The sequence below is a fragment of the Dermacentor andersoni genome, chromosome 10 (genome assembly GCF_023375885.2).
Source record: "Dermacentor andersoni chromosome 10, qqDerAnde1_hic_scaffold, whole genome shotgun sequence".
Taxonomy (NCBI): Eukaryota; Metazoa; Arthropoda; class Arachnida; order Ixodida; family Ixodidae; genus Dermacentor; species Dermacentor andersoni.
Genome location: NC_092823.1, coordinates 105,295,215 through 105,320,374, shown reverse-complemented (window position 1 = coordinate 105,320,374; position 25,160 = coordinate 105,295,215). Strand labels below are relative to the sequence as shown.

At 43.8% G+C, this 25,160-nt stretch overlaps 1 protein-coding gene across 6 annotated transcripts in view; it reads right to left on the bottom strand.

Annotated features, from left to right (window-relative positions):
- LOC126544574 (uncharacterized) overlaps positions 1 to 25,160 on the bottom strand; it is a 235,665-nt gene that overhangs the window by 63,791 nt on the left and 146,714 nt on the right. For 4 of the 6 annotated variants that reach the window (XM_055077729.2, XM_055077730.2, XM_055077731.1 and 1 more), the window contains 5 exons: positions 21,100 to 21,258; positions 19,009 to 19,053; positions 16,431 to 16,472; positions 15,530 to 15,694; positions 7,713 to 7,793 (listed from right to left, as the gene is read on the bottom strand). In XM_055077729.2, the coding sequence (XP_054933704.1) occupies positions 7,713 to 7,793; positions 15,530 to 15,694; positions 16,431 to 16,472; positions 19,009 to 19,053; positions 21,100 to 21,258 (492 nt within the window). Of the gene's footprint in view, positions 1 to 3,868; positions 3,931 to 7,712; positions 7,794 to 15,529; positions 15,695 to 16,430; positions 16,473 to 19,008; positions 19,054 to 21,099; positions 21,259 to 25,160 lie in introns of those variants that run through there. The other 2 variants (XM_055077735.1, XM_055077737.2) reach the window with 2 other exon arrangements.

Sequence of the window (25,160 nt, the reverse complement as noted above, 5' to 3'; positions counted from 1 at the left end):
ATAGTGTCGCAGACGTCACCAGAATACTGAAAACACTCGTGGTCTCATAACGCTCCTCTTGTTTCGACATCGAAGATTTTGTCTCTATGTGAAGCTTCTACTACGCTACAGAGATCCTATACCTTGTTTTGTACCAGGTTACCGAAGACACTAATGAGATTGACCTTATCAAGCCTATGGTAGCGTCTGAGCGCCCACTGAGTGATATTGTTCACCTCAGTCGACTCAACCTATATCCCGACCCCAGATAATGCATGCTGACCAGCTCCGCGTCAGTGATTCGGCGTGGGTTGTAGTATCGCAAGACTGGAGGCCAAGAATACTGTGAGAAAATACCAACGATTCGGCGAAGAGGTGTTAAATATGCACGCCATCGAGCCTACTGGTATGTCTGCACCTCTAATTTTATAATGTAAGCTTTTCCAAACAAATATTTTAGTAAAAGGCATCCAAAGGCGTATATTTTATCTAGCGTCGCGAAGCAGTCTGGAATCCGCATCAAGCATATCATATTAACGCTCTTGAAGCTGTACAAAACGACGTCACTCGATTCATCCATTCGTCATACTAATATAACATCAGAGTCACGTCACTCAAATTGCTATCTGGGCGTCCGGATCTCGTTTTACTTCGGCGCATCACTTCCCTCTGTCTTTGCCCCAAACTCACTTACAGTACTCCCCTTCATCAAGCACCCTATTTAACGCCCGCAGCACGCATATCATACCGGACCAGCCACTCGCAGCAGGTTTCACGACCATGTTCACAAACATCAACATTTTTAGCCTTGTTTTTTTGTTCGCATGGCAGCAAGCTTTAACGGCCTCCGCCCCTACCATTGTCGACATAATCTGCCAATACGTATTTTTACAACATGTCACTGACCATGTCCAAATACGTTGTACATGATACGTTGTACATGCGTGCATGTGTACATATGTAAGCATTAATGTGTGTGTATACATGTGTGAATATACTAGAATATGTATACTATATATTAATACATATATGCGCGCTTATGTTACTCGAACGGGTGTAAATTCTAATCTTATACCCACCCCTTATGTACTACCTCTGAAATCTGGGGTCTTTAAGGAAAATAAACTGAATTGATATAACGCTTTGTTGAAGTCCCATGCTTCCTTATACATGGTCCCCTGAGGATTTGTCGTATAGAGAGTTTATGCTGTAGCTGGGGATGTACCGGTTAATTAGCGCTCTGGCAAGTGAAAAGATGATAACAGTTAAATGAAACGTCATTTCTCCATATTTGGAGGACATACTTCTTGCAACTGCTACGAAGTGTAGAACTTTTGCTGAAATGATATTAATTTATCAGTGCTAGCCTTTCATTCCGAAATTTGGACATGCACTCTGCTGTTATTCATTAAGTATATATTTAGCCCATGTGGGTTTCTGCTGTTTCAAAATCGGGTGCTTTGTGCACAGTTACAAATACAACGTGTAAAAGAAAGCACAATCAATGGAAACATTGAAATTTAAAACTTCTCGCACAAATCTTCAAGCACTTCTTGGTGTACCCATGTTGCAAGTTTGAATAATATGTCTAAAGTATGTTACTAGGAAAAGCTGCAAGATAAACGCATGGTGTTTGCACTTGATCTCAATATGTGATCACATCTTGTAGAGGTTTCATTTACTTCATTGTTAGTTCGCAAAGGTTTACGTTGGGCACATGTTTCAAGAGGTTGTGTGTGTTTTCCTAGTTGGCTAGGTCCGAAATATTTGATCTTTTCACACATGGTGATTCTATACAGGGTTCTCACGTACGCCTCACGTTCATTAAACTTGACAATACACAGTGGCTTAAAGACATTATGCACACTCTGCGCACACCTTGAAAGCTACGTGAAGCGAATATTTCCTGAAGTCGTTATTCAAATGCCGTGAATTTGTCGATTTCAGAAATGAAAAACACCCAGGAACCATAGTCAAAAAGGTCGGGGAGGGTTGGCAAAGGAATTTTTGTTATAAAAAATAATACATGCTGTAGCTGTACGCTATTCGTGGTTTGGGTGGTGGAGAAGATTTGGGGAACCACTTTTTAAACGACACAATTAGGCCGCGCATGGACAAAATGGGCCAAGCGGGAGTACGTTATCCGTGCTAGGGAAACATCCTTGCGCTCATCTGGACAGTGGATTTCGTACTTTTTGAGCTTGTAGAGCTGATCCTTGAGGCAGTCGTTGCACAACATGTGGGAAGCAGAATCCGTGTACATGCAGGGGGACAGCATGTGGCACTGCCGGCAGAAGTAATGCCGCGATATCTCACCCTTGAACTTAACCTTCATCGGGCCTGCAGGAAGGTCCCGGTAAGTGACCAGAGTTCCCATGACGCAGTCTTCAATTTCTCTTGTTAGAAGTTATCCTGGCAATGGTGAGCTTTCTTTTGTGCGTAGCACGGCTTTCGATTGGTGAATCCTTCATGCAAGGATGCTTTTATCGGACTGGGAATATCGTTGGGGCGAGCTAGTTGTGATTCATGATTTCGAAACAATGCAAACCTAATGCGATACAGGAAATGAACGAGCGAGAACAACCGCTTACTACCAATTGACGCTTTTATTCACAAGCAGAACCATCACACGAAGGCATAGCAGCCTAATCGAACGCAGTGCAAGAGTGCGCGTGTGAAGAAAAGCAGCGGGACACCTACCGGAGATTGCGAAAGCTAACAATACGTACTCATCGTAACACATACCAAGAAGCAGCACAACAAAATAAATGTACATCTTAAACACTTGGTAAGCCAGAATAAAAAAAATATCAGAATACTTGCACAATACTATACGACAAAGTATGGTGGCGCAGGTAGTTGCAATTCTATTTTTTTTTTCGTGCAGCTTGCTCTGCATCACAAACGTAAATTTATACAAAAGCTCGGAAGCCCTCTTCATTTAGAAATATCCGTAGATGCTTAGCAAAATTATCTTCCATTAACCAGCACCTGCAACTATTTTTCGGATCCGTGCATAACTTAGCAGTCGTTAGTGTGGTTTGTGGAGCATGGCTCCTTCATCGGCTGATCCACAACAAGAGGTGTGTGACCACTGCATACGTTGAAGCCCCATACTTTGAACAGTTCGCAAGTGGCTTTGAGTACTGAACCGCCGGCGCAGATGACGTAATGCGTAAACGCTGCCCCAGATTACGTGCTAAAAATTACGCAGTCTCACCCGAAAGGTCAAGCAAGAATTGCGATGGCAAATTCATGAACAGCTATAAGAATTATGCATAGTAGTTTTATTAGCCGTATAAACTTGTAAACAAAGGCGTACTATGCTTGCGGTGAGCTTTCTGTGGCTATGAAGGGAAAGGTACACATGTATTACCGCGCTGAGTAGTCCGGCAGTGTTTGACAGTGCTTCTGATTGCTCGGATCAGGCGCTGAATCGAAGTACCTTCCACGTGCGACGGTTTCCCGTTTCTCCAGACGCGGAAGGGAAAAGCCGCAAAACAAGTAAACCTTTAGAATCAGTGGTGTGTTCTATCTTATTTAAATGTTGCTAGTGTGGTGTTTACGCTTTGTCCTCCCCAGCTTGAACTAACGCGGATAAAGACCCGGGACTCTTATCAGAAGCGCTCTCACTTGTGCGCGCTTTGCCTACATAGCTATCCCTTGATAGCCACAGAAGTTGTCCGCGAGTGTAACTAAATTCACAGGCATAATGTCACGAGCCCGCAGGACAACATCCCTACATTTCACTCGATGGCCGCGGAAATTCGCTGTCAAAACACTGCAGTGCCAAAACGCGGCAACAACAGCCAGGGAATTGACCTTGGTGCAGCCGCTCGCGCTAAAGCAAACTAAGCCTTGAAAACACAGCGCAGCGCGCGCTCGGTACCTGTCACAGATGGCTTTGAAGTTACAGCGACCAAGCCGGGCACGCACAGACTTGAACGCGCCACGCCTTCCTCCCCTCCCCCGCCCGAAGCCTTGAGCGTGGCGGAAGGCGGCGGGCTCCCAGCCAGTTTTCCAACGTTGCTGCCTGAGATGGAGCCCCAATCCCTGCTCACCCTCACATTCCAAAAATAATAAAATGAGGATGCCCACCGATTGCTCTTACAGAGGCTACTCCGCGCTGCCCGCGGGAACGGATTTCTTTACATATTACAATGAAAGCACGGGAGTATGACGCTGACTAGCCCTTTAAACACGTACAAGACATCATCCTGCCAACTATTATTTTCTGTGGCTCAATGGTATCGACATTTTTTACTCCCAATTGCATGCCGCCGCGATATTGGATCACCCATCGCAATCTAAGCAAGGGGAAGTGGACCAATCGCCGCCGCCGGCACCACTACTTTACTGCCCCGGTCATCTATATTCACTGCGTTAGCTCGGCCAAACCGAAACAATCTCCAGTCCTCCGCAGTCCTCGTCTCTTGTCGGCCAAACTTTCAAGGTGCCCAATGATATCTTTGAAAGCATACAATAGGGATCTCCTATGTCCCAGCAAATGTCTCCTATAAACGAGAACCGTTGCTCCTGCAGTTGAAACTGCCCTGCGGATCACCGTTCGATGCTTGTGTCGGTGTTTGCGTAAAGTTGATGTCAGGAAATTGGAATAAAATCAAAATAGCTTTACGTTATACGGCACCAGAACGACCCCAACACTGCGCAGCCCTCCACTTCCAAATATTTTTTTTTGACTGAAGCGAACGCTTCCGAAAGGAGGCTAAAATGTTTCATGGCAGCGAAGACAACTCCCTTTGTTGAAACGTTTGACTCCTGGCCGAAAATTTTCTTGTTCATCACTGTGCCTGACTTGGATCTGCGAACATAAGCCATATTGTCATTCAACAATGGCTAAAGAAACGTATCCTCAGACTAAAGCCAAATGTACGACAAAGGGACTAGACTTTGTCATGGCAGCGATGATCTGTATGCAGGATGAAGACTCCCTTGTTCAGCCACTGTTCATCACTTGAGGTTTCATTTTTCTGGGAGCCCTTTGTCTGCTTCGAAAACAAGGTTACTGACACGGTGAACACAAAGTCGAGAAGTATTGTTGACGTATTCAGCCGCGAATATTTAAGGATGAATACCAATAGGAGGAATACGTCCGAACGAAAAAACTTGCCACTCTTTTTTTGTAGTACAGCTGGCAATGAGGTAACTGGTCTAATGGGAAATGGAAGTGAATTCTGTTTACACACTCGTCAGCACAGCTGTCTTGACCGCTCGCACGCCGTGCTTTAAGCTGCATTGGTGCCGCCTACCGATAACGTTTGGTTCGATATAGCTTGCGTCTGGCCATATGCCACCAAGCCGATTGAACCGCTACATTGTTTTTTTGTTTTTTTTTGCCTGCAGCTGACGCTTCAACAGCTGCCGTCGTCTGCGGTCGTCACCGGCAAAGGCGCCCACAAGAAATGCTGAGCGAAAAGCACAGACCCGACGTCGTGGAACGCGCTGTCCTGTAGGCTTTGCTACGTGTCGCCTTCAATTTGCTGCCATATCCAGTGGAGCCTCCACGAGTGATCGCAGGTGGTTTGCACCTGCTGAAGCCTCGACTAGAGGTAAAGCGAACAGACGTCATTTTGGTTGCGCATGCTCAGATGCAATCTATCTCGAATGAAGGGCGTTACTGGTAGGTGGCACCCGTGCAATCCAAAACACGGCACTCTACCGCTGTAAGAAAAGCGTGCTGACGACTGTGCATGAGCATGATGACTTCGGGGTAAGATAAACAGGAGCGCCGACTCGCCTTACAAAGCGATCCAATTTCTACGTCGTCAAGCCAGCTGCATTGTGGCACAATGAATATATTTCTCGGAAACTTGTTACGAGCACCCAGAGCTGCGTCGTAAGCCGGGGCGCATGCATTGGGTGGCGTGCAGTGATACGTACAGTGGACTTTGTTAATTCGTTGGTAGTAGAGATATGCACACATCTCCATGGTTGCTCGCGTGGCGTTGTGGGGGTGTGCGCGCACTATCGAGTACTGCTTGTCCCCTGCCGAAGTTCGCCAGAAATTTGTTCCTTGCTTTCGAATGTGTAAAAATTCATTACCGCAAGTGGACTAAACCTATGACCACAGCTGTTAATCTGATTTTGCACGCTGTTTTACTTTTGCCAAAGTCGCATTTGTGAATAAAGAAGAAACCGACCTGTAAGGTTGTAAACTGACTCACCTCTTAGCACACCCAGTACATCAGTCGCAGGAGTACTGGTGCGTAGATTTGCGTACTTAAGCGTGTTTTCGCATAGCGTCTGTGCTCATGAACTTCAGTTTAGAGCATGTAGCGGCCTGTGTCCCGACAGGCTTCAGCCGGTATGCGATACATGTTATGTGTCCTGCCACCATGCTAACATCCACAGCTACAAATAAAGCTTTAAGGAGTTTAGCAAACACTACGTCAGTTAACTTTTTCACTGGTGGAAGCTGTGCCCTAAACTTAATAGGCACACAGCGCAGGTCCTGAGGAACATTAGCACATTTTTGTGTTACGCTGGAACTCTGTTTACAAGTGCAATATTATTCAAGTGGTCGTTAAGAATGTAGCAGCAAACTGGCACCCATGCACAAAACATTTTATAGTAAATTTTACTTAGTTTACCCAAGTGCCTGGAAGCCCCATCAGAGTCAATATGCTGCTATTGCTACGCTGAAACAGCACACGGATATTGTTTTTATCTCCGCTAATCTAACAACAACATTTAACTTCGGCAAGAGGACGCTGTGTCAATCTTCGAAATTGGCTCATCCCAATCGCAATCGAGAAACGCGCCGCCGTAATATACCGCCTCAAGAGCAACAGCAGCAAAAGCGCACAATCCGTCCACCTAATTTGATAGCTGAAAGGGTTCTAGAAAAGTTCGTTTCTTGACTTGGTCACTTCAGGGCGCGAATATTTAGCGCTACGAGCCAGGGAAGAAAGAAAGGAAGGATTGCACATTGGAAAGCCACGAAAGAAGAAAGGATGTGAGGGAAGGCAGAGAGAACGGCTCAATACTGGGCGCCTGTTATCCTTGGGACTTTAGTTGGCCGCGCTGTATGCATTGCAAGATAGGCGAGTCGTCGCCCCTGTATATTCTACATCATGACTATGACACTGAAAGTGCGCCGTATGACTCTAAATATGAAAAAGATATGCGTATACAATGCATTTTTGGAATCTATGTGGACTGTTGTTTTGCTGAGCATTGCCCATTCGATTGCCCATTTATTTCCTGCGCCTTGGGCGTAAAGGAAACCGGTGCGCACCTATGGGCTCTTGCGCACCCAGGCTACATAATTTGACATACGCGGCCGTAATCTCAAAAAGGAAGTTCACGTTGGCGCGATGGCAGCAAAACATCTTATCGTGCCCCTACACTTCTATCACAAGGATTCTTCTATCGTGCCAAGCGTGAGTATACCTGCAAGGCGTAGCAATAAATATGAAAGAAAAAATTACGATATTTCCCTAATCGCTAGAGCATCGGTCGGCTGTGCCGGGGGACTGGGGTTCGATTCCACCATTAAACCCATAATGAAAAAAAAAATCACCATGACTTCTCCCGACAGACAAGCAGCACAGCGACGGGCAGGAAAGTTGGCAATATAGAAGCTGCGCTTTAAACCTAATAAAATTAGCTTATTGAATGTTAGATGCCGATGAGTCCCTCGAAAGATACATCGGAGTGACAACTGCGCGGTATCTGTAATTAGAAAAAAAAGCAAACTGCAGAATGATTACCATCCTTTTAGTATTGGAGTTGTTTCTTTGATGCGGTGGGTTCTCGTGGGGTTCTGGCGGTGCCACTTGTGTCTTTTTGCTCTGCGATAGAAAAAAAAAACAGGAACAATTTGAACGTTGCATTTCTAAAACACCTGCCACGAGACCACGGTTAGAAGAGCAAGAAACTTGTTAAAGCCTATCGAGAATTCACACTGAAGACAAAACAAGCCAGATCACTTCTAAAAAACGAAATTATGTGGTTTTCCGTGCCAAACACACCACCTTATTATGAGGCACACCATTTCGGGGGGCACCAGAATAATTTGGATGATGTGCAGTTATTTAACGTGCACCTAAATCTAATTACACGAGTGCTTTTGCGTTTGACCTCTATCGAAATGAGGCCGCTATGGCCGGGATTTCATCCCGCGACCTCGTGCTTAGCAGCCCAACACCATAACCGCTCAGCAACCATGGAAGGTCATACTACTTCTCAATTGTGGCCGAACAAAGGAATCCCAGTCTGGATCGACCATTCCAACGAGTAACTTTGTTTTCGCCAACGTGAGGAAGAAAACTCGCATGGTACCACTATTGGCTTCGAGCAAATATTTCTTTTCGCAGCTAATTTGACCACTAAATTGGTACAAAAGTAATACATTACTGATCGACAGTAGATCAACCAAAAGGTGATCAGCGTGTAGCCAAAAGTTCAGACAAAACAAATTGTCTTTGTAAGGCAGGCGGAGCCTAATGCCCTTGTCAAAATGCTGCAGGATGTTCATTCTCTTGTTCTGCAACTGCTGATTTGGTCATTATTTCAAAACCTGGTTATAGTGAAGCAACTTGCAATGCATAGATGTGAAGCTTGCACACTGATAAAGCAATTAGCAGCGTTTTGTGCTTTTAATTACATTTAAATGCGGAACATTATTTTGACCCGCCATGGTTGCTCAGTGGCTATGGTGTTCGGCTGCTGAGCACGAGGTCGTGGGATGGAATCCCGACTACGGCAGCCGCACTTCGATTGGGGCAAAATGCGAAAACACCTGTGTGCTTAGAGTTAGGTGCACGAGGAAGAACCGCAGGTGCTCACAAGTCCTTCGCTACAGCGTGCCTCAAAGTGAGAAAGTGGTTTTGGCACGTAAAATCCCATAATTTTTAACAAAGTGCAGAGCCGAGGGGTTAACTTGTTGGCCATCAACGTTTTTTTGCGACATCAAAATTCTGGACTTAGCAAATTCTGACGTTATAGTTTTGGCTTGATTTTAGTCATATATTTTTATTTTGCCAGATGAAAGTGCTGTTCACAAGACTGTTTCGTTTTCAGCGCTTATTTTGGTCAACGAGCGGGTGGATTCTCTTCACCTTTTAGCTTCCTAGTCTGACTGCGTGTCATATAGCGCGGATGTTTTTCATGTCGGGGCTCTGGTGCAACCAGGGTTCCTCCACTGGAGTTGGTATAATCCTGAGACGAGGCTTTTCTCGTCGGTCCACAGAAAGAAGACTTTGTGCCGGTTTGCTCGCTTCCACTTATCTTCCAAGCCTGTGGGATTCCAGCAGAATTGTCTTCTTTTTGATGAAGGGTAAATGTTTTCCTTTCCTGACGATCTGGTGACGGGGCGCTTCTGTATGAAGAAACTGGATTCGAAGAATGTACGCTCATTTCCAACGCAGCTTCGTCCTTTATCTACAAATGTATAGTGCTGCTTGGAATAATTTGATTATTTGTACCTCTTGAAATTGGTGGCACTGTTACTTTTGGTGTGCTTGCCATGTTTCAGAGCGTTGGCGTAGCTTTGGGTTGGTTTCGGAACCGGCTGGTACACTCGGTTTTGCTGTTTCTGATGGCAAGTTGCACTCTGAAAAAGCGTGGGTTTCAATGTTTACAGGTTATGTCACGATATAATACAGCCGAACATTCACGACAGTGTTGATGGTGTTTACAATGATGTTTACTTTTCCCCAAGAAACAAAAAAATGTTGGTCCACAGGGTTGTTCAGCAGTCTCTGTTGAGCTGCAAAGCACTACAGTTGGAACACTATAGGAATGTTAAAAAAAAAAAACACTAATCCCCGAATACCCCCCGAAATTGTACCTGCTGAACAAAACATTTTTGTCATTGTTGATGTTTTGCCTATACATATCTCGAAATTCGAAAACGAACTGCTCGTCGCCATTCTGGAGTAAAACATATTTTGCGCCAAATGCTTCGCAATTAGGCTTTGAAATTTAATCAGAAATTTCAGTTCGCGATAGAGGACATCTCTGTCTCTTACAAGATATGCTGGGCAAATAAATTTACTTTGCTTTTCCTTAACATAAAGGATGAAAATTGTTCGCGACTTCTTTATTCTTCTTTGTGTTGTTTTCAACATAAACTGTTCCTAGGGTACTAAAACTGACGCAACAGCAAATCATGTAATATTTCAGTACAAATTTTTATTTCGTCAGCGGAATGTGAAGGAATGCTAGATAAGTTGTGGTGTACGTTGCTAAAACAATGATATTTATATTAAAAGAAAGAAGTCCACAGGCTTTCTTTCTTTAAAAACATACTATACTACGTATGCTGCATATATCGAAATGCAATGTTATAGGTAAAATTACATGCAGTGCTTTGCGAAGGTTTCCTTCGATATTTTATTCCCACCTTGCATGGTCTTCACCACACAAGTGGGAATATATTTGAGCGAATAGACGAGGGAAAATTAAGGACACGTCTTGACCTCCGCGGGGAAAGATCAACAAATCGCACTATGACCGGAAGCCCGCACCTCCCACTGCAAATTCTGCAAGCAGTCCAGATCAATCGTGCCCACTTACGATATACTGCCCGTCAATCGAACGTCCTCCAGCTCGCACATATTGTTCTCAAGTCATCGACCTGCACGCATCTGACTACGAGATCGGTCTGTTCCTTTGCTGTCTTATTGGAGGATCTCTTCCTTGTATATCAATACAAATGTGCCAGGTATAAAACGCATGGAACCCCCGTGCCAGCATTAAAGTATTTTACGCTACCACACATCGCGTGTTGCTCCGAACAACGTTGTCACAACTACATTGACCGCATTTTGACAATTGTGACAATAGATTCATCTGACACAGAAGCGTGGATTCTATCAAGACGCGTCGTTATTTCGGTGAAGCATAGCCACAGGGCCCCTTATTAGCACGTAGCTAGCTGCACTCCGAGGAGCTTTCATCTAAATTTTAATGCAAAATGTCAGATGCTGGGCCATCTTTGGAGACACTCGTACTGCCATGCTATCCCTGAAACCACACCACCCCAAGCAACAAGTTGCCTACATCAACTGCTTGCATACCTAAACCTGTGCTGTGTAGCCCAGCATTGATCTGCATCGGCTGCCTCCTCACTGCGGAGTAGCAGGCAACCTACATAAGTACTCCACCACTTGCCCAGCGCAGAACTCTACAGCGCTACTCTCAATACAACTCTCTAGGAGTGATCAATCAGCGTTGGTGGCTCGTTCTTCATAGCACGCACAATGTGCTTTCAGGGCCAACTAAGATCGGTAGTGCGGACCAATTTGGATCTACGATCCCATGTGCAGGTTTCGCATGCCGTGCTGTCTTAACCGGTGCGATCGGGTCATCCCCATTCCGCATTCGGCTAACTGCCACAAATGCTAAAACATACGTTCTATTGGAAATAAGACAAATATGGCCCGCATTGTGCCGTGAGAGAAACAAACAGGAACATATGGATCACATAATCTGGGCGTGCATGTTATTTCATACACTAAAAAGAACAGCCTTTGATGGTAACCCCGGCTACTTTTCGACCATGTCCGAGTAAGGAAAATTGCGCGTTTATTAGGCCTCCTGTCACGCACCTGATGATACAATCTCTCGGCAAATTTGAAAATAACTTCAAATAAAAAAACAACGGGCGGAAACTAATCACATACTTGACCGAGCAGTCGAGCGAATCTGTTAGTGCGAAAAATTGTCGCGTCCGAGAAGGCCAGGCGTGAAAGGCGTGCTGGCCCCGCCAGCGAGCAATATTAAAGAGGCGAGGGGCAGACAGTCGGGTGATTCGTAACCGCACCGGACCATTGGCGCTATGTATTCATGTGGCGGAGTCAATTGCACGCTGCACCAGCTCATCGGAGCTGCCACAAGGGACGGCTGTGATTTCGACCAAAGAGACAGCCATTATATCGCCTCCCTCATTCCACCCGCTGCCAGGAGATGTAGTTTCTTCAGAAAGTTCGTCGCCCGACGCAGTACGTCACGCTGCAACACAAGACCAAGAGTAGTAACCACTGACTCCATCCGGGCTGTTTGCTATATTAAGTGGTTTGCCTTTGCGGAAGAAAGTGTTTTGCATACTCCCTATAAGATGTACCAGCGCGCTGCCTTTTCACTTCTATGAGGATTGATAGAGTGCACAATTTACCGAATAAGCGCCAGTGATTGTCCAAAGCACCTAGTGCTGCATTTCTTTAAAGCGGCAAGTAAAGAGATCGCTCATCGTTCGCTTGAAATATCATGGAACTCGCGCTGCGGTAACCTAAAATGATGTCAGATCATGTCAAATAATGCAGCTTTTGCGCATTTAAGCACCATCGCATCACTGAGTCACGTTGGTGTTAGCGACCAGACACCTTCGAAAACAGCCAGTGAGAGATCGATGTAGGTTGTGTTGATACACTGCCTATTGATTTATAGCACTATTACCATGCCCACAATTTATGCGCTTTCCATGAAGTACACGAAATACAAACTTTGCGTGCCTGACAACTCATTTAGAGAACACGGATTTTTTTCTCAGAAAAACGCCGATTCCAGTATTGACACCATTGGCAGCTGAACGAGGCGGCTGTTTACGCTGCTATATGAATGGAGCCACCGCTTGATGCACGTTTTGGATAACAAGCGGACAGTGCATCTCGAAAGTTGAATTATGAGTCAGCATAATAATACGCAGGAATACACCCATGTACGTAGTACAATTTTTTGTGGAAACACCAGCGTATACGATTGGCTTTCTTAAAGAACGGAAAAGTACTGACGTTGATAGTGCGCCGGGCTGTCGCTTGTGGCTTTTTTTGTCTGTGCACAGCGCGAAATGCAAAATGGTTAATATCCATGAGCTCGAAAGTTAACTAAGAAGTAGTGGTCTTCAAGCTAATACCTGAACCTTCAGATCAGGTCCACCGGTAGCTGATGCGCGAACTAGGCGACGGCGCTAGGCCTAACCTTGGCTGAACGTAATCGACATCGGCTCAAACTGTGCGCAGCTTGCAAGGACTCATGTTCGTGCAGTCAACTTCGCAGCACTACTTGCCACCTGCCCCTTGGCCGTCCACATGGAACATGACTTTTAGCGCTCAGCTCACAGTCGTCGACTCCTTAGTGCCGTCACTGTAGCCTGCCATTAAATCATAGCATGCTACGCGTATAGCACCCCAACACAGTCAGGCCATTAATTGATGAGATGAGGAATAACTGAGGAGGAGCTGGTTCGAGGGTTATAAATCCATCTGGGAAAACAATCTGCGCAAATCTCTAGCCTGCTGCTCTGAAGAAATGACTGAAGTGTGCAAGAAAATGTGCCCAGAGAATTTAATGAACATTTGTCAAAAAATCGTTGCAACTGCCCTGTAATTTCTCACTGAACATTCACCACAGACTGTCATACCTTGAGCTGAGACACGTCCTTGGACTATGGGCCAGCGCTGCCTGTGCAGCTCGTGCAATCAAGGCAATCAAACTTCCTTGAAACGCTGGTCGCAATGAAGTGCTTTATATGTTGAGAATTGCCCTTTGCGTACATTTTCTGTCTGTTGCTCATTGCACATGTTATTTATACTTTCATCATACCCCCCTGGAAAGGCATGCTAGGCATGTTACCATGCCAAAGCTTTTGAGCACTAAGAACCTCTCTGTCTTGCATGCAAAGCGAAAGTAGCATTTTATTTGCTGTTACCCCCAGTCTGGAGCATCGTCAAAGCACTGCTGTTAGTGGGGCCTGCCACGGATGTACACTTGCGAATTTCCCATAAATATAGTGGTCATGAATAGCTGTGCAACTGAGGCACTCCAAAAAGAAAAGCGGCAAAGACAAAGAGAAGTGCTTGCAGAAGAACGTCAAAATCTAGATTCGGATGACTTAAGTAGGTGACATCTAGTAATTAAAATCTGTGATCTTTCCACCACATTTAGATTCTATTGTTTACCTTTATGCACTGGCAGTGTAAATTTGTCGTAGGCAGTTTGAAGAAAAAGAAGGAAGAGAAAGCTCCTAGTCGTTTGAGCACAGAGAAGGCATGCTTCCTGTCACTCTAACGCTGATTCTTTGCTACTTAAGTGTATGAGTGCTTCAAATTTGCTTCCTTTCCAGTCTCGGTCAAGCTATACAAAAGTTGAAGCTAGTTTCACTGTAAGTTTTGTTTGGTGTTCTAAATATTATTACCTTCCTGTTATGTTGTGCCGTTTCCTCTGGCGCAAAACAATGCTAAAACATCTTATTCATCTTTTTTTTAAATTGCATTCACATTCCCAGCAATTGCAGCATTCGCATGGTGTTAGTGATTGCCTTGAGCTCTCATAATTGTGCACATCCAATTTCACTGCTTTTGCCTAGCAAAATCATTTGAAAGATCTCAAGCTACTTGTGTAGCTTTTATTCGAAAATGACTTTCTTGCATGCATACTGAAATATAAAATAAATTTCATTGATTGATAATTAAAGGCACTTGTTGCCCCTGTTTCTGAAACCACTATAAAGCTTGGCTGCGTTGTCACAAGACTCAACTTGGCCCTAAGGCGATGGATTAATTGAGTGAGCATGACTTTTGGTACCCCAGCCGAAAGCATTCTACGTAAAGTGATCACGTGGGCCAATTAATTTCTTAGAGCCAATAAACGCTGCCTCAGTTTTCCAAGAAATTGTGGTCCTTAAGCCACATTAACAGAACTTTTGATTTCAGAAAGGCTCTATGCTTGCTCTCTGCACTCTTGAGCTTAGCAATGATGGCAAAGAGAGGTTTACCGTTTTAATGAAATAGTAAAGCTGGTTTCGAGGAAAAAGAACTGAATACTCTTTTGCGAGGCATAGCACGGGTAGTTTTGAGTGAAGGCTAATAACTTGCTCAGTGAGAACTTGACCGGAAAAAAGAAGCGCACTCTCTAAGCTCAACTATTGCTCCTATTTATGGAGAAAATTTTTTATGTTCACTGTAGCACGAACTCCTCTCCCAGCGATCTCCAATTACGCCTGTCTTGCGCTAGCTCATACCAGCTTGCACCTGCTAATTTCTTAATTTCATCAACCACCTAATTTCCTACCGTCTTCTAGTGCGCTTTCCATCCCTTGACACGTATCTTGTAACTCCAATGGACCAACGGTCATCTACCTTTCGAATTACATAACCGCATTACATTACATGTAACGCATTGCATTACTTCTTACGCATTACATAACATTTCTTTCTTTGAACGTCAACTGGAATACCGGCCATACCTGTTTGCAGCCTTATCCACACCACTAACTTCCTGTTTTTTACCATTACACCTAACATCTTTTTGTTCGATCGTTATTACCGCGGTCCTTAGCTCATTCTCGTGCTAACACCTACCACGTAGAATTTTGTTACAGGGGCCCTATAACGCAAAACTATTCCAATATGTTTTTATTCCAATCTCCTGACGTCAAATTTGCGTAACCGCTGACGCAAACATCGGGCGGTGACTCACAGGGTTGTCTGAACAGACCAATTAAACGCTCTCCTCGATCATAGGAGGTCACTTTTGTTTGCTTGAAAAACGAATAACATTGTCTACATTGAGCGGCTGGTCATACCTGATTGGCTAGCACGAGGCGAGGAACACACTCAAGTGGAGATGGATTCGATAGGGCCGAGCCACTGCACTGAAGATCCATAACCGGATGAAGAGGGTGGTGCCGGCGTCTGCAATTGGTCCGCTTTCCCTCAGTTCGTTTGCAGTCGCTGGCCGAAAATTGCGGCTGCATGGAATGGCAGGTGAAGAATGACACTAAAACGGATCCTCAACAAAGAAGGGTTGGTAGAACGAGGTCGTAAACGTGCCGAATTTGCTTGAAGACGTTACATGGCCACGTAGAAAGCTTTATCATGCGCAGATAAACCCATGTTCTCCGGCAGGTGCGAGTAGCCAGTGCCCGAGTGGTTGGTGGCAGCCATCTTTTATTCCTTTCGGAATGGGGCAGCCTGCGGCTATTCAGAAGTATATTCACTTTTGTTTGGCATATTATTGCATTTTTAATGCGTACACTGCACTTTGACTTGGTGAGTTCTCGCGGTATTGTGACGTCGCGTGATAGGCAGATGAAGTGGGTGCAGCCAGAAAACTCTTGACAAATAGCCGAGGGCTAATGTTGAAAAGGCATCGAATCAGAAATAACTTTTATTGTTCGGCCAAATCATGCATATTCAGTGTGCTCACGTCATATCAGATGGGGAGCTGTCCCGATTTTCGTGACATAGCATGACAGACAGGTGAAGTGGGGGTAGTCCAAAAAGTTTTCGACCATTCACAGTTGGCTGATTGCAGAATTTGAATAGAAAAGTTTCGAATAGTTGTACGCTACAGCGCCTCAGGGTTTGGGTTTAGAAAGCACGCAAAGAGGTGAGTTTTGCATGTGTTCGCTTCGTAGACCATTCTGATTTATAACAATAGAGCACAACACTGACAACAAATAATAAAACGTGATGTGCTCCTACCTTCTTGGAGTTTCCAGAAGCGGCAGCTGCAGCATCGCTTGCCTGGAATTAAAGAGGGAAAAAAGCGCATGCTATGGTTACAATAGTCAAGGGACGGGCCAGCAGTAGGTAAACACACTCTATATATCTCATACGGAAAAGCAAACAGCGCTGAATTATTGAAAAAAATAGCTGTTCCACGCACTCCCAGTGAACGCAAATATGCTTGAGCTGATAACTTCATTTTAGAGGGGCGGCAATGTAACGATGATACAAATAATAACATGTGTGTGGTTTTATGGCGGAGCATATACGCCGTAGCTGCTGGAGCCAGACATTCGAACGTACACCATAGTCTGCTGTTGGGGCTGTTGGTGCTTTCCTAATCGAGACCTTTAAAAAGCGCCCAAGCGACACGCACATACACGAAGATAGTAAACAAGAAGAGAAATTGGGTAGCAGAAAGGAAATGCATCAGGCCTTTCTAATAGGTTCCCGATGTAAACGCACCTACATGGAAAGCACAAGAACGGCTGCCTACTCCTGCTTATTTTATCTTTGTGGAGACATTCTTTCGCGCGTCCTCAGATATAAGGACATATGAGTTCAGCGGAAATCCAAACTGGGGAGCAAGTTTAATGACATGGAAATTACGCTTCCACAAGTGCTGAAATTCAACAATGACAGGACAATGAGTCAGCAGCTCGATAAGAAATATATCTTTAGAGTAATAATGAGGTGAAAAATACTAGGGAAGAGATTAATGATGCTCTGATTGCTGGAAGCATAAGTGTTTGTACCATATAGAGAAATTTGTTTTACTGAAGAGCGAGAATATAATATACGCCTAGAATAAAATGCTATAATTCAATAGATGCAAACCTCCTAGCACAAGTGGTATAGGTGGCTATTTGTCGCCACCCTGTTTCAAACGGAACTGCAATGCCAATCGAAAACATGGTCATGGTCATCGAAAATATTATGCACCCGAGTAAAGAGCGAAGCTAAAGAAGATACCCTATTGGTTTATTCTGTGGCTTCATGCGACTCTTCGTTGGGCGCCAATGCTTCACTGGCCTAATATTCATCAACCTTGTGGACATCCGCAGAACTTATTTGCTATGTTCAGCGTCGTCGCATTTCGATCGAGCTGTAGCGGCTGGACTGATTAGCCCCGTTGCCAGTGCGACCGTCAGTGAAAGGTCTTAGTCCGCGGTGCAATCCCAAGACGAAGACAATTTTTCGTTTAGCTCCGAAGCTTTCTTCCTTCAAAAAATCCTCTGATGTTTTTGTAACATCGTGCTGCACTGCGGTAGATGGAAATACATAATATATTCAAGATACAATGTCTCACACAAACATTATTCGCGACTGGTATATATGTTTGAGCCATCTATGAAATATCAACGAGGGCTGGTTCATGAAGTGTTAATCAATGGCGGAATAACAAATATTTCCAAGGGAAACATTTTTTAGTAGAGGCCAGGCAACGTTATTCACGAGAGCTCTTTTCACTCGCGAGATCTATACAAAAAAAAATCAGAAATGCTGACAAATGCAAGCTTCGAAAAATAGAAAGACTCTGCGCTACAAAAAAGTATGAAAACGCAGAGTGAAATCCACGCGAATCGGCTGCCTTCAGTTTACATTATGAACCGATAGCTGAGAGGTGCTATTGGACATAACCTACTATTTAGCACATATCAGCTCTGTTTATGCGGTCATGCCAGGGACGGCATGGCCGCAATTAGTACATGACCGGGGTTGTTGGAGAAGTATGGGAGAGGCCTTTGCCCTGCAGTGGGCGTAACCAGGCTGATGATGATGATGATGAGCTCTGTTTATGTATTAACCATTTTCCACCGTTGCGTTTTGCGGCCAAATGGTAAAGTATATGACTATTATATTATGAGGGGGTTAAATCGTAACAAAACAATAATGTTTACAAACAATTGAGCCATACATTCCGGTTCTTGCTTTGACGTGGACAGGTAGACACTTCGTTAAGCTTTAAGTTTTATTGGACGTTCTTAAAGATATTTGCTGTTCAGCCTCGGTTGAACAAGACCCACTGCCCCTGGCAGTTCTTTCGCGAAGTATAGAGCTTCGGTAAATTGCAAACACAAGAATCATACGAAAAACGTGTATGTATTGAAAAAGATAAAAAAATAATATTTCGTCGGTGTACGTATGGATTTATCGTTGACCGCGATTCCATTTCAACAAGGCTGCGATGAAGTCTAGGGCTGCATCTGGCAAAGCCGATGTGAAGCTTTGCAATGTTGAGACACGAAAGCATGAATAAATTTCAAGGCATTTCGAGAACTTAAGCTTCTCGTTACCACTTTCTTTGCGGCAGGTATTTCAGCCCCCAAGCTTTATTGTACGTGGCAACCAGCTCAGTTTCCTTCGTTGCTTCGACGTTTTCAAAAGTATATAGCTCTAAGTATAGTCATCGGAGGATTCCGAAAACAATTTATAGAACCGAGAATTCCGGAAGACCACGTTTTGTTAAATGGACGTTTGGCTGTATAATTGCACTACCAAAATGCCTCTTAGCCCACTGAAGAAAAATGGAAGAAAAATTCGCGTGTCTTACCTCGCGTGTTTCTTCAAACTTACGCATGCACTCCTCAGTATGCGCCTGCAATTTTAAGAATTGATGCAAGTGTCAATTTATGAAAAACAAGTGTACATTAAATTGCAGAATATTGTCAGAAAGAGACTAACGAGGGCCGAACATTCGAAACTATAGCACACTATAAAGAACAAGTTAGAGATTGAAGAATAAAATATCAGGTAGCCAAGTTTGGAGTGAAGCAATCGGAATACTACTAATGTTTATGAATAACGTTGAAGGCTTTTTATATGTCATAACAGGAGTGCAATTACAAAATTTGTACGCAATATTTAATATTATTTTGTATTTCATTGTTGCTTTACCTCTATTATTTTGTACTAATTTTGTATTATCAAAGTTAGGTTGAACAATTCAAGAACTGATGTATTATTATGTCCTTTCATTTGCCTGCTTTGCACTTTTTACGCTGTGGCTTAATATTGTTATTTTTTGGTGCTACCTGACAAGAACTCCTTTTAAAGCATTGTGCTCTGAGACCCCCTTCCGTAGCTTCATTATATTATTGCGCTTATTAGCTCAATAAAACATTATTCTGTAATCATGAACTCGAGTCTGTAAAACAGGAAGAAGCTAGCCTTTTGACAAAATACTATTTGCTGGAAGAATTGTAAATTATAATTTTTTTGTCGGCTGCTTGATAGATTGCATTTGGCGTTCAGACGCAAAACACGAGGGCCCCGTGAAGCAGTGCGTTGAAAGATTCCAAATTAGCCTTCATAAGATGCGTTTAGCGTGGCACAACTGAACCAGGGTACGAAACGTTTCTGTAATGCGCGCTGATTAGACTGCGGTCACCCTGGCCGGAAATCCAGCCATCGTCGTACTTTGACATTTGACATCTGCAGGAATCATCTGCGAGAATCACTTAACTGAGAGTGTGTGACTGCCTAACCAAAGTCTTGTACTATTTAGATGAACTGTTTGACACATATAAAGCACGCTGATGTTATATGTTTGAATGAAGCCCTGTCGCTAGCAGTCATGAGATCCCGAAAAAAGTACTTAACTGCCGCCAAAACGCTGGGCATAACAATGTAATGTATTTGCGAAAGTTGCTCTGAAGAATGTCTGGACAATTTGACAACGGTAATCCTCTCTGTGGACCTTTAAAATATTCGACTAAGATAGCATGCCTTTCAGCGGGTGCTATCTTCAAATCTGTAACCACACCAGTTATTCATGAATATCTTATGTTAAAGTATAGTCGAGTTGTTCATGCCATGGGTGAATATGACAAAATTCACCGTGTCTTTTGTTAAAATTGTTTTGCTAAAAAGTCATTCTTTAAAGATCGTCAAATAGATTTAGGAGTATGATAAAACATAGCTTCAAGCTGCGGATACAACGTCCTATACACTTGTCATCTTAAGGTGAGAACTCGCTTGGGATTTTCAGAGTTCAAAACAAGAACTTGGTGGAGGTCGTAGATCAGCATTTTCTTAAACTTTAACCTGTTATTTTTGCAAAGCTATATATATATATATATATATATATATATATATAATTTATTTCGGTGTGTGTGTGTGTGTGTGTGTGTGTGGCGGTGTCAGCTGATGGATCGACTATACTTGATGCAGGTCAGCATATTCAATAGCCATTGTGAGGTAATAAATAACATTGACTGCATCAATAGTTAGCTGGATAGGAGATGAAATGTGTGGTTTTGACAGACATTGCTCACTAGTCTAGTATTGCAACTGATTACCAAATGAAAGCGCGTTCCCGTCGTTTAATAAAAATACTTCCTGCAGCTAAACTTGATAAACAGAAAAAGTACATGCATTATAAACAAACGTTGGAGCGAGAAGTTATGTGTGGAAGTGGCGGAATCTGTATTTTAGATAACGCAATGTGCCGATGTCGTTCACACGCACCTGAATCACACAACTGTGGGACAAATGTGTGATTCTTAAATTTCTTTTGAATTTCTGTGCGCACATCATATATGCACTTCCCAGCGCATACAACTCAGACAGTTGCGTCTGTATTGGTATCTGAGGTTTATTTAAGATGAGCCCTGAAGGAACAAAACGAAATTCGTACGCTCACCTTCATGTCTTTGCGAGCGACATCTTTATTGCAGTATGCGCAAGTAGTTCGCACTTCGTAGCATACTTCCAGGTGACGCGGCATGTTCGATTCTTTTACATTCCATCCACAGTGCTTGCACGTAGTCTTTTCAGGCTCGACGGATGCTGGGCCTTGTGACTGTGAAGAGAGCGAACAATGTCTTTAAGTTTCTGTCGAGAAATTTCGTTGAAAAGAAGCTAAGTGCACAGAATGATGACCACTACCTAATTTTACACTTACTGCAAGTTGAAGGCCTCCAGCGGCAAACTTCAATTACCTCTTGTGAGCATTACATTTTTTCTTCAAAAGCGAGTTGCCAATAATGGATAGGAGCGCCGAATCGATGCCGTGAGGGTTGATGGAGGACTTTCATATCAAGAAAAGTGGTTGTTGATTATCATGACGAGAATGATGATTTATTGGCTTCCCATTTGAAACGAGGCGGTGACAAGTGGTCACCTAGCCTGCTTGGGTTACTGAGGTATGCTATACATGATTTTAATGCTGACATTTTTGTATGCACTTTCCTAATTTCTTCTCTTCCTCAACACTTTCCTATATACCTTCTACAGTTACCTAGGCCTGTATCGGTCGTATCAATCTCTTCCCAGCACCAACTGCGTTAGCGACCATCCTGTTTGTCTTTTTGGGAACAAGATCCAGCTGGATGATTTGTTGGCTGTGGTTTTTCGGAGTGAGCCCCACGCATGAGCATTTGTTGTACTCTGTCGACATCATCCTCAGCATAAACAGTTGGAAGTGTTGCGCCCATTTTCTGCTTTCTAGATAGTCCCTCCTTCTGAAGTAGTCCTTTACTCGTCGCTCTAATATGCATTCCTAGACCTTCACTCAACCCAGCTTGCAACAAACTTTTTTGACCGTAAGTCCCATTGGCGAACTGCACTTCCGCCGCGGGTCGGCCTGCCGTTTCACTATCTTCGGGATCTTCGGGAAACGCAGGCTCCAGCGGCATTCTTTGCTTGACCACTTTTAATTCAAGCCTCTTTTTAGGGGAAGCTGTTAAGCGCTACTTTCCCCACTATCGCGTCCGCGTGTAGGAAAAAGATCCCGAAGATAAGCCAACACCGGGCTAACCCGCAGCAGTGGTGATTTATGCGTTAAGCACTCCCCATACGTGGGCCGATCCATAAGATAGTGAAATGTTAGACCGACCCGTGGCGGAAGTGCGGTTCGCCTTTAAGGGGCCCACATGCACATCTTCGCTTGTCATCCTTATTCAATGAGTGGAAGGAGAGTGATCGTTTTCCTGTGAGGAACAGACACATTTGCATCGCATCGAGGACAGGAGAACATGGAAGGGGAAAAATCAACGGTGTGACATGAGCGGACAATGTCCCATATTTGCCGGCGACATCTTATGCAAGCATGCCGAAGCTCCAATATAAGACGACTGTCACGAAACAAATATATTAGGCAACAAAATTGAAATACGCATGCCTGACTTCTCAGCTTGGGCTTAATTTATCGTTTGCTGTGTTTTTTTTATGTTACACAGGTGGCCATCAAAATTATGAGGGAGCAGAGACAGATCAGCTGCCGCCCTAAAACAACAAGCGGTGCTATTGTACATCACTGCAATCGCAACAAACTGTTATGAACGTTTTTGTTTTCACGTTATTCTAACACTGATTCATTTCTTTTCCTAAAGTGAAGGACTATGTTAGTGTGCAATCTATGGATAGAAGGGCCGATGTTCAAACCTATTTGGTAAACTTCATTCCATTCCCTTATCGCTCTTATTACTCACTCTGTAATCCGAAATAAAATTTATGCATCAATTGCCCGATTCTATTGTTTTTCTTTACCACTTTTGCAAAGCGATAGCGATATTTTGAGTTTACACCAACTATTTATTCTTGGGTCGTACTGTGTGATTACTATCTGGGCGTCCGGATCTCGTTTTACTTCGGCGCATCACTTCCCTCTGTCTTTGCCCCAAACTCACTTACAGTACTCCCCTTCATCAAGCACCCTATTTAACGCCCGCAGCACGCATATCATACCGGACCAGCCACTCGCAGCAGGTTTCACGACCAAGTTCACAAACATCAACATTTTTAGCCTTGTTTTTTTGTTCGCATGGCAGCAAGCTTTAACGGCCTCCGCCCCTACCATTGTCGACATAATCTGCCAATACGTATTTTTACAACATGTCACTGACCATGTCAAATACGTTGTACATGATTTTTCCTTATCTATGTTGTTTGTGTTTACATGCGTGTATGTTTACATATGTAGGCGTTAATGTGTGTGTATACATGTGTGAATATACTAGAATATGTATACTATATACTAACACATATATGCGCGCTTATGTTACTTGAACGGGTGTAAATTCTTATCTTATACCCACCCCTATGTACTACCTCTGAAATCTGGGGTCTTTAAGGAAAATAAACTGAACTGATATAACGCTTTGTTGAAGTCCCATGCTTCCTTATACATGGTCCCCTGAGGATTTGTCGTATAGAGAGTTTATGCCGTAGCTGGGGATGTACCGGTTAATTAGCGCTCTGGCAAGTGAAAAGATGATAACAGTTAAATGAAACGTCATTTCTCCATATTTGGAGGACATACTTCTTGCAACTGCTACGAAGTGTAGAACTTTTGCTGAAATGATATTAATTTATCAGTGCTAGCCTTTCATTCCGAAATTTGGACATGCACACTGCTGTTATTCATTAAGTATATATTTAGCCCATGTGGGTTTCTGCTGTTGCAAAATCGGGTGCTTTGTGCACAGTTACAAATACAACGTGTAAAAGAAAACACAATCAATGGAAACATTGAAATTTAAAACTTCTCGCACAAATCTTCAAGCACTTCTTGGTGTACCCATGCTGCAAGATTGAATAATATGTCTAAAGTATGTTACTAGGAAAAGCTGCAAGATAAACGCATGGTGTTTGCACTTGATCTCAATATGTGATCACATCTTGTAGAGGTTTCATTTACTTCATTGTTAGTTCGCAAAGGTTTACGTTGGGCACATGTTTCAAGAGGTTGTGTGTGTTTTCCTAGTTGGCTAGGCCCGAAATATTTGATGTTTTCACACGTGGCGATTCTATACAGGGTTCTCACGTACGCCTCACGTTCATTAAACTTGACAATACACAGTGGCTTAAAGACATTATGCACACTCTACGCACACCTTGAAATCTACGTGAAGCGAATATTTCCTGAAGTCGTTATTCAAATGCCGCGAATTTGTCGATTTCAGAAATGATAAACACCCAGGAACCATAGTCAAAAAGGTCTGGGAGGGTTGGCAAAGGAATCTTTGCTATAAAAAATAATATATGCTGTAGCTGTACGCTATTCGTGGTTTGGGTGGTGGAGAAGATTTGGGGAACCACTTTTTAAACGACACAATTAGGACGCGCATGGAAAAAATGGGCGAAGCGGGAGTACGTTACTTGTGCTAGGGAAACTTCCTTGCGCTCATCTGGACAGTGGATTTCGTACTTTTTTCTTGTAGAGCTGATCCTTGAGGCAGTCGTTGCACAACATGTGGGAAGCAGAATCCGTGTACATGCAGGGGGACAGCATGTGGCACTGCCGGCAGAAGTAATGCCGCGATATCTCGCCCTTGAACTTAACCTTCATCGGGCCTCCAGGAAGGTCCCGGTAAGTGACCAGAGTTCCCATGACGCAGTCTTCAATTTCTCTTGTTAGAAGTTATCCTGGCAATGGTGAGCTTTCTTTTGTGCGTAGCACGGCTTTCGAATGGTGAATCCTTCATTCAAGGATGATTTTATCGGACTGGGAATATCGTTGGGGCGAGCTAGTTGTGATTCATGATTTCGAAACAATGCAAACCTAATGCGATACAGGAAATGAACGAGCGAGAACAACCGCTTACTACCAATTGACACTTTTATTCACAAGCGTGAACCATCACACGAAGGCATAGCAGCCTAATCGAACCCAGTGCAAGAGTGCGCGTGTGAAGAAAAGCAGCGGGACACCTACCGGAGATTGCGAAAGCTAACAATACGTACTCATCGTAACACATACCA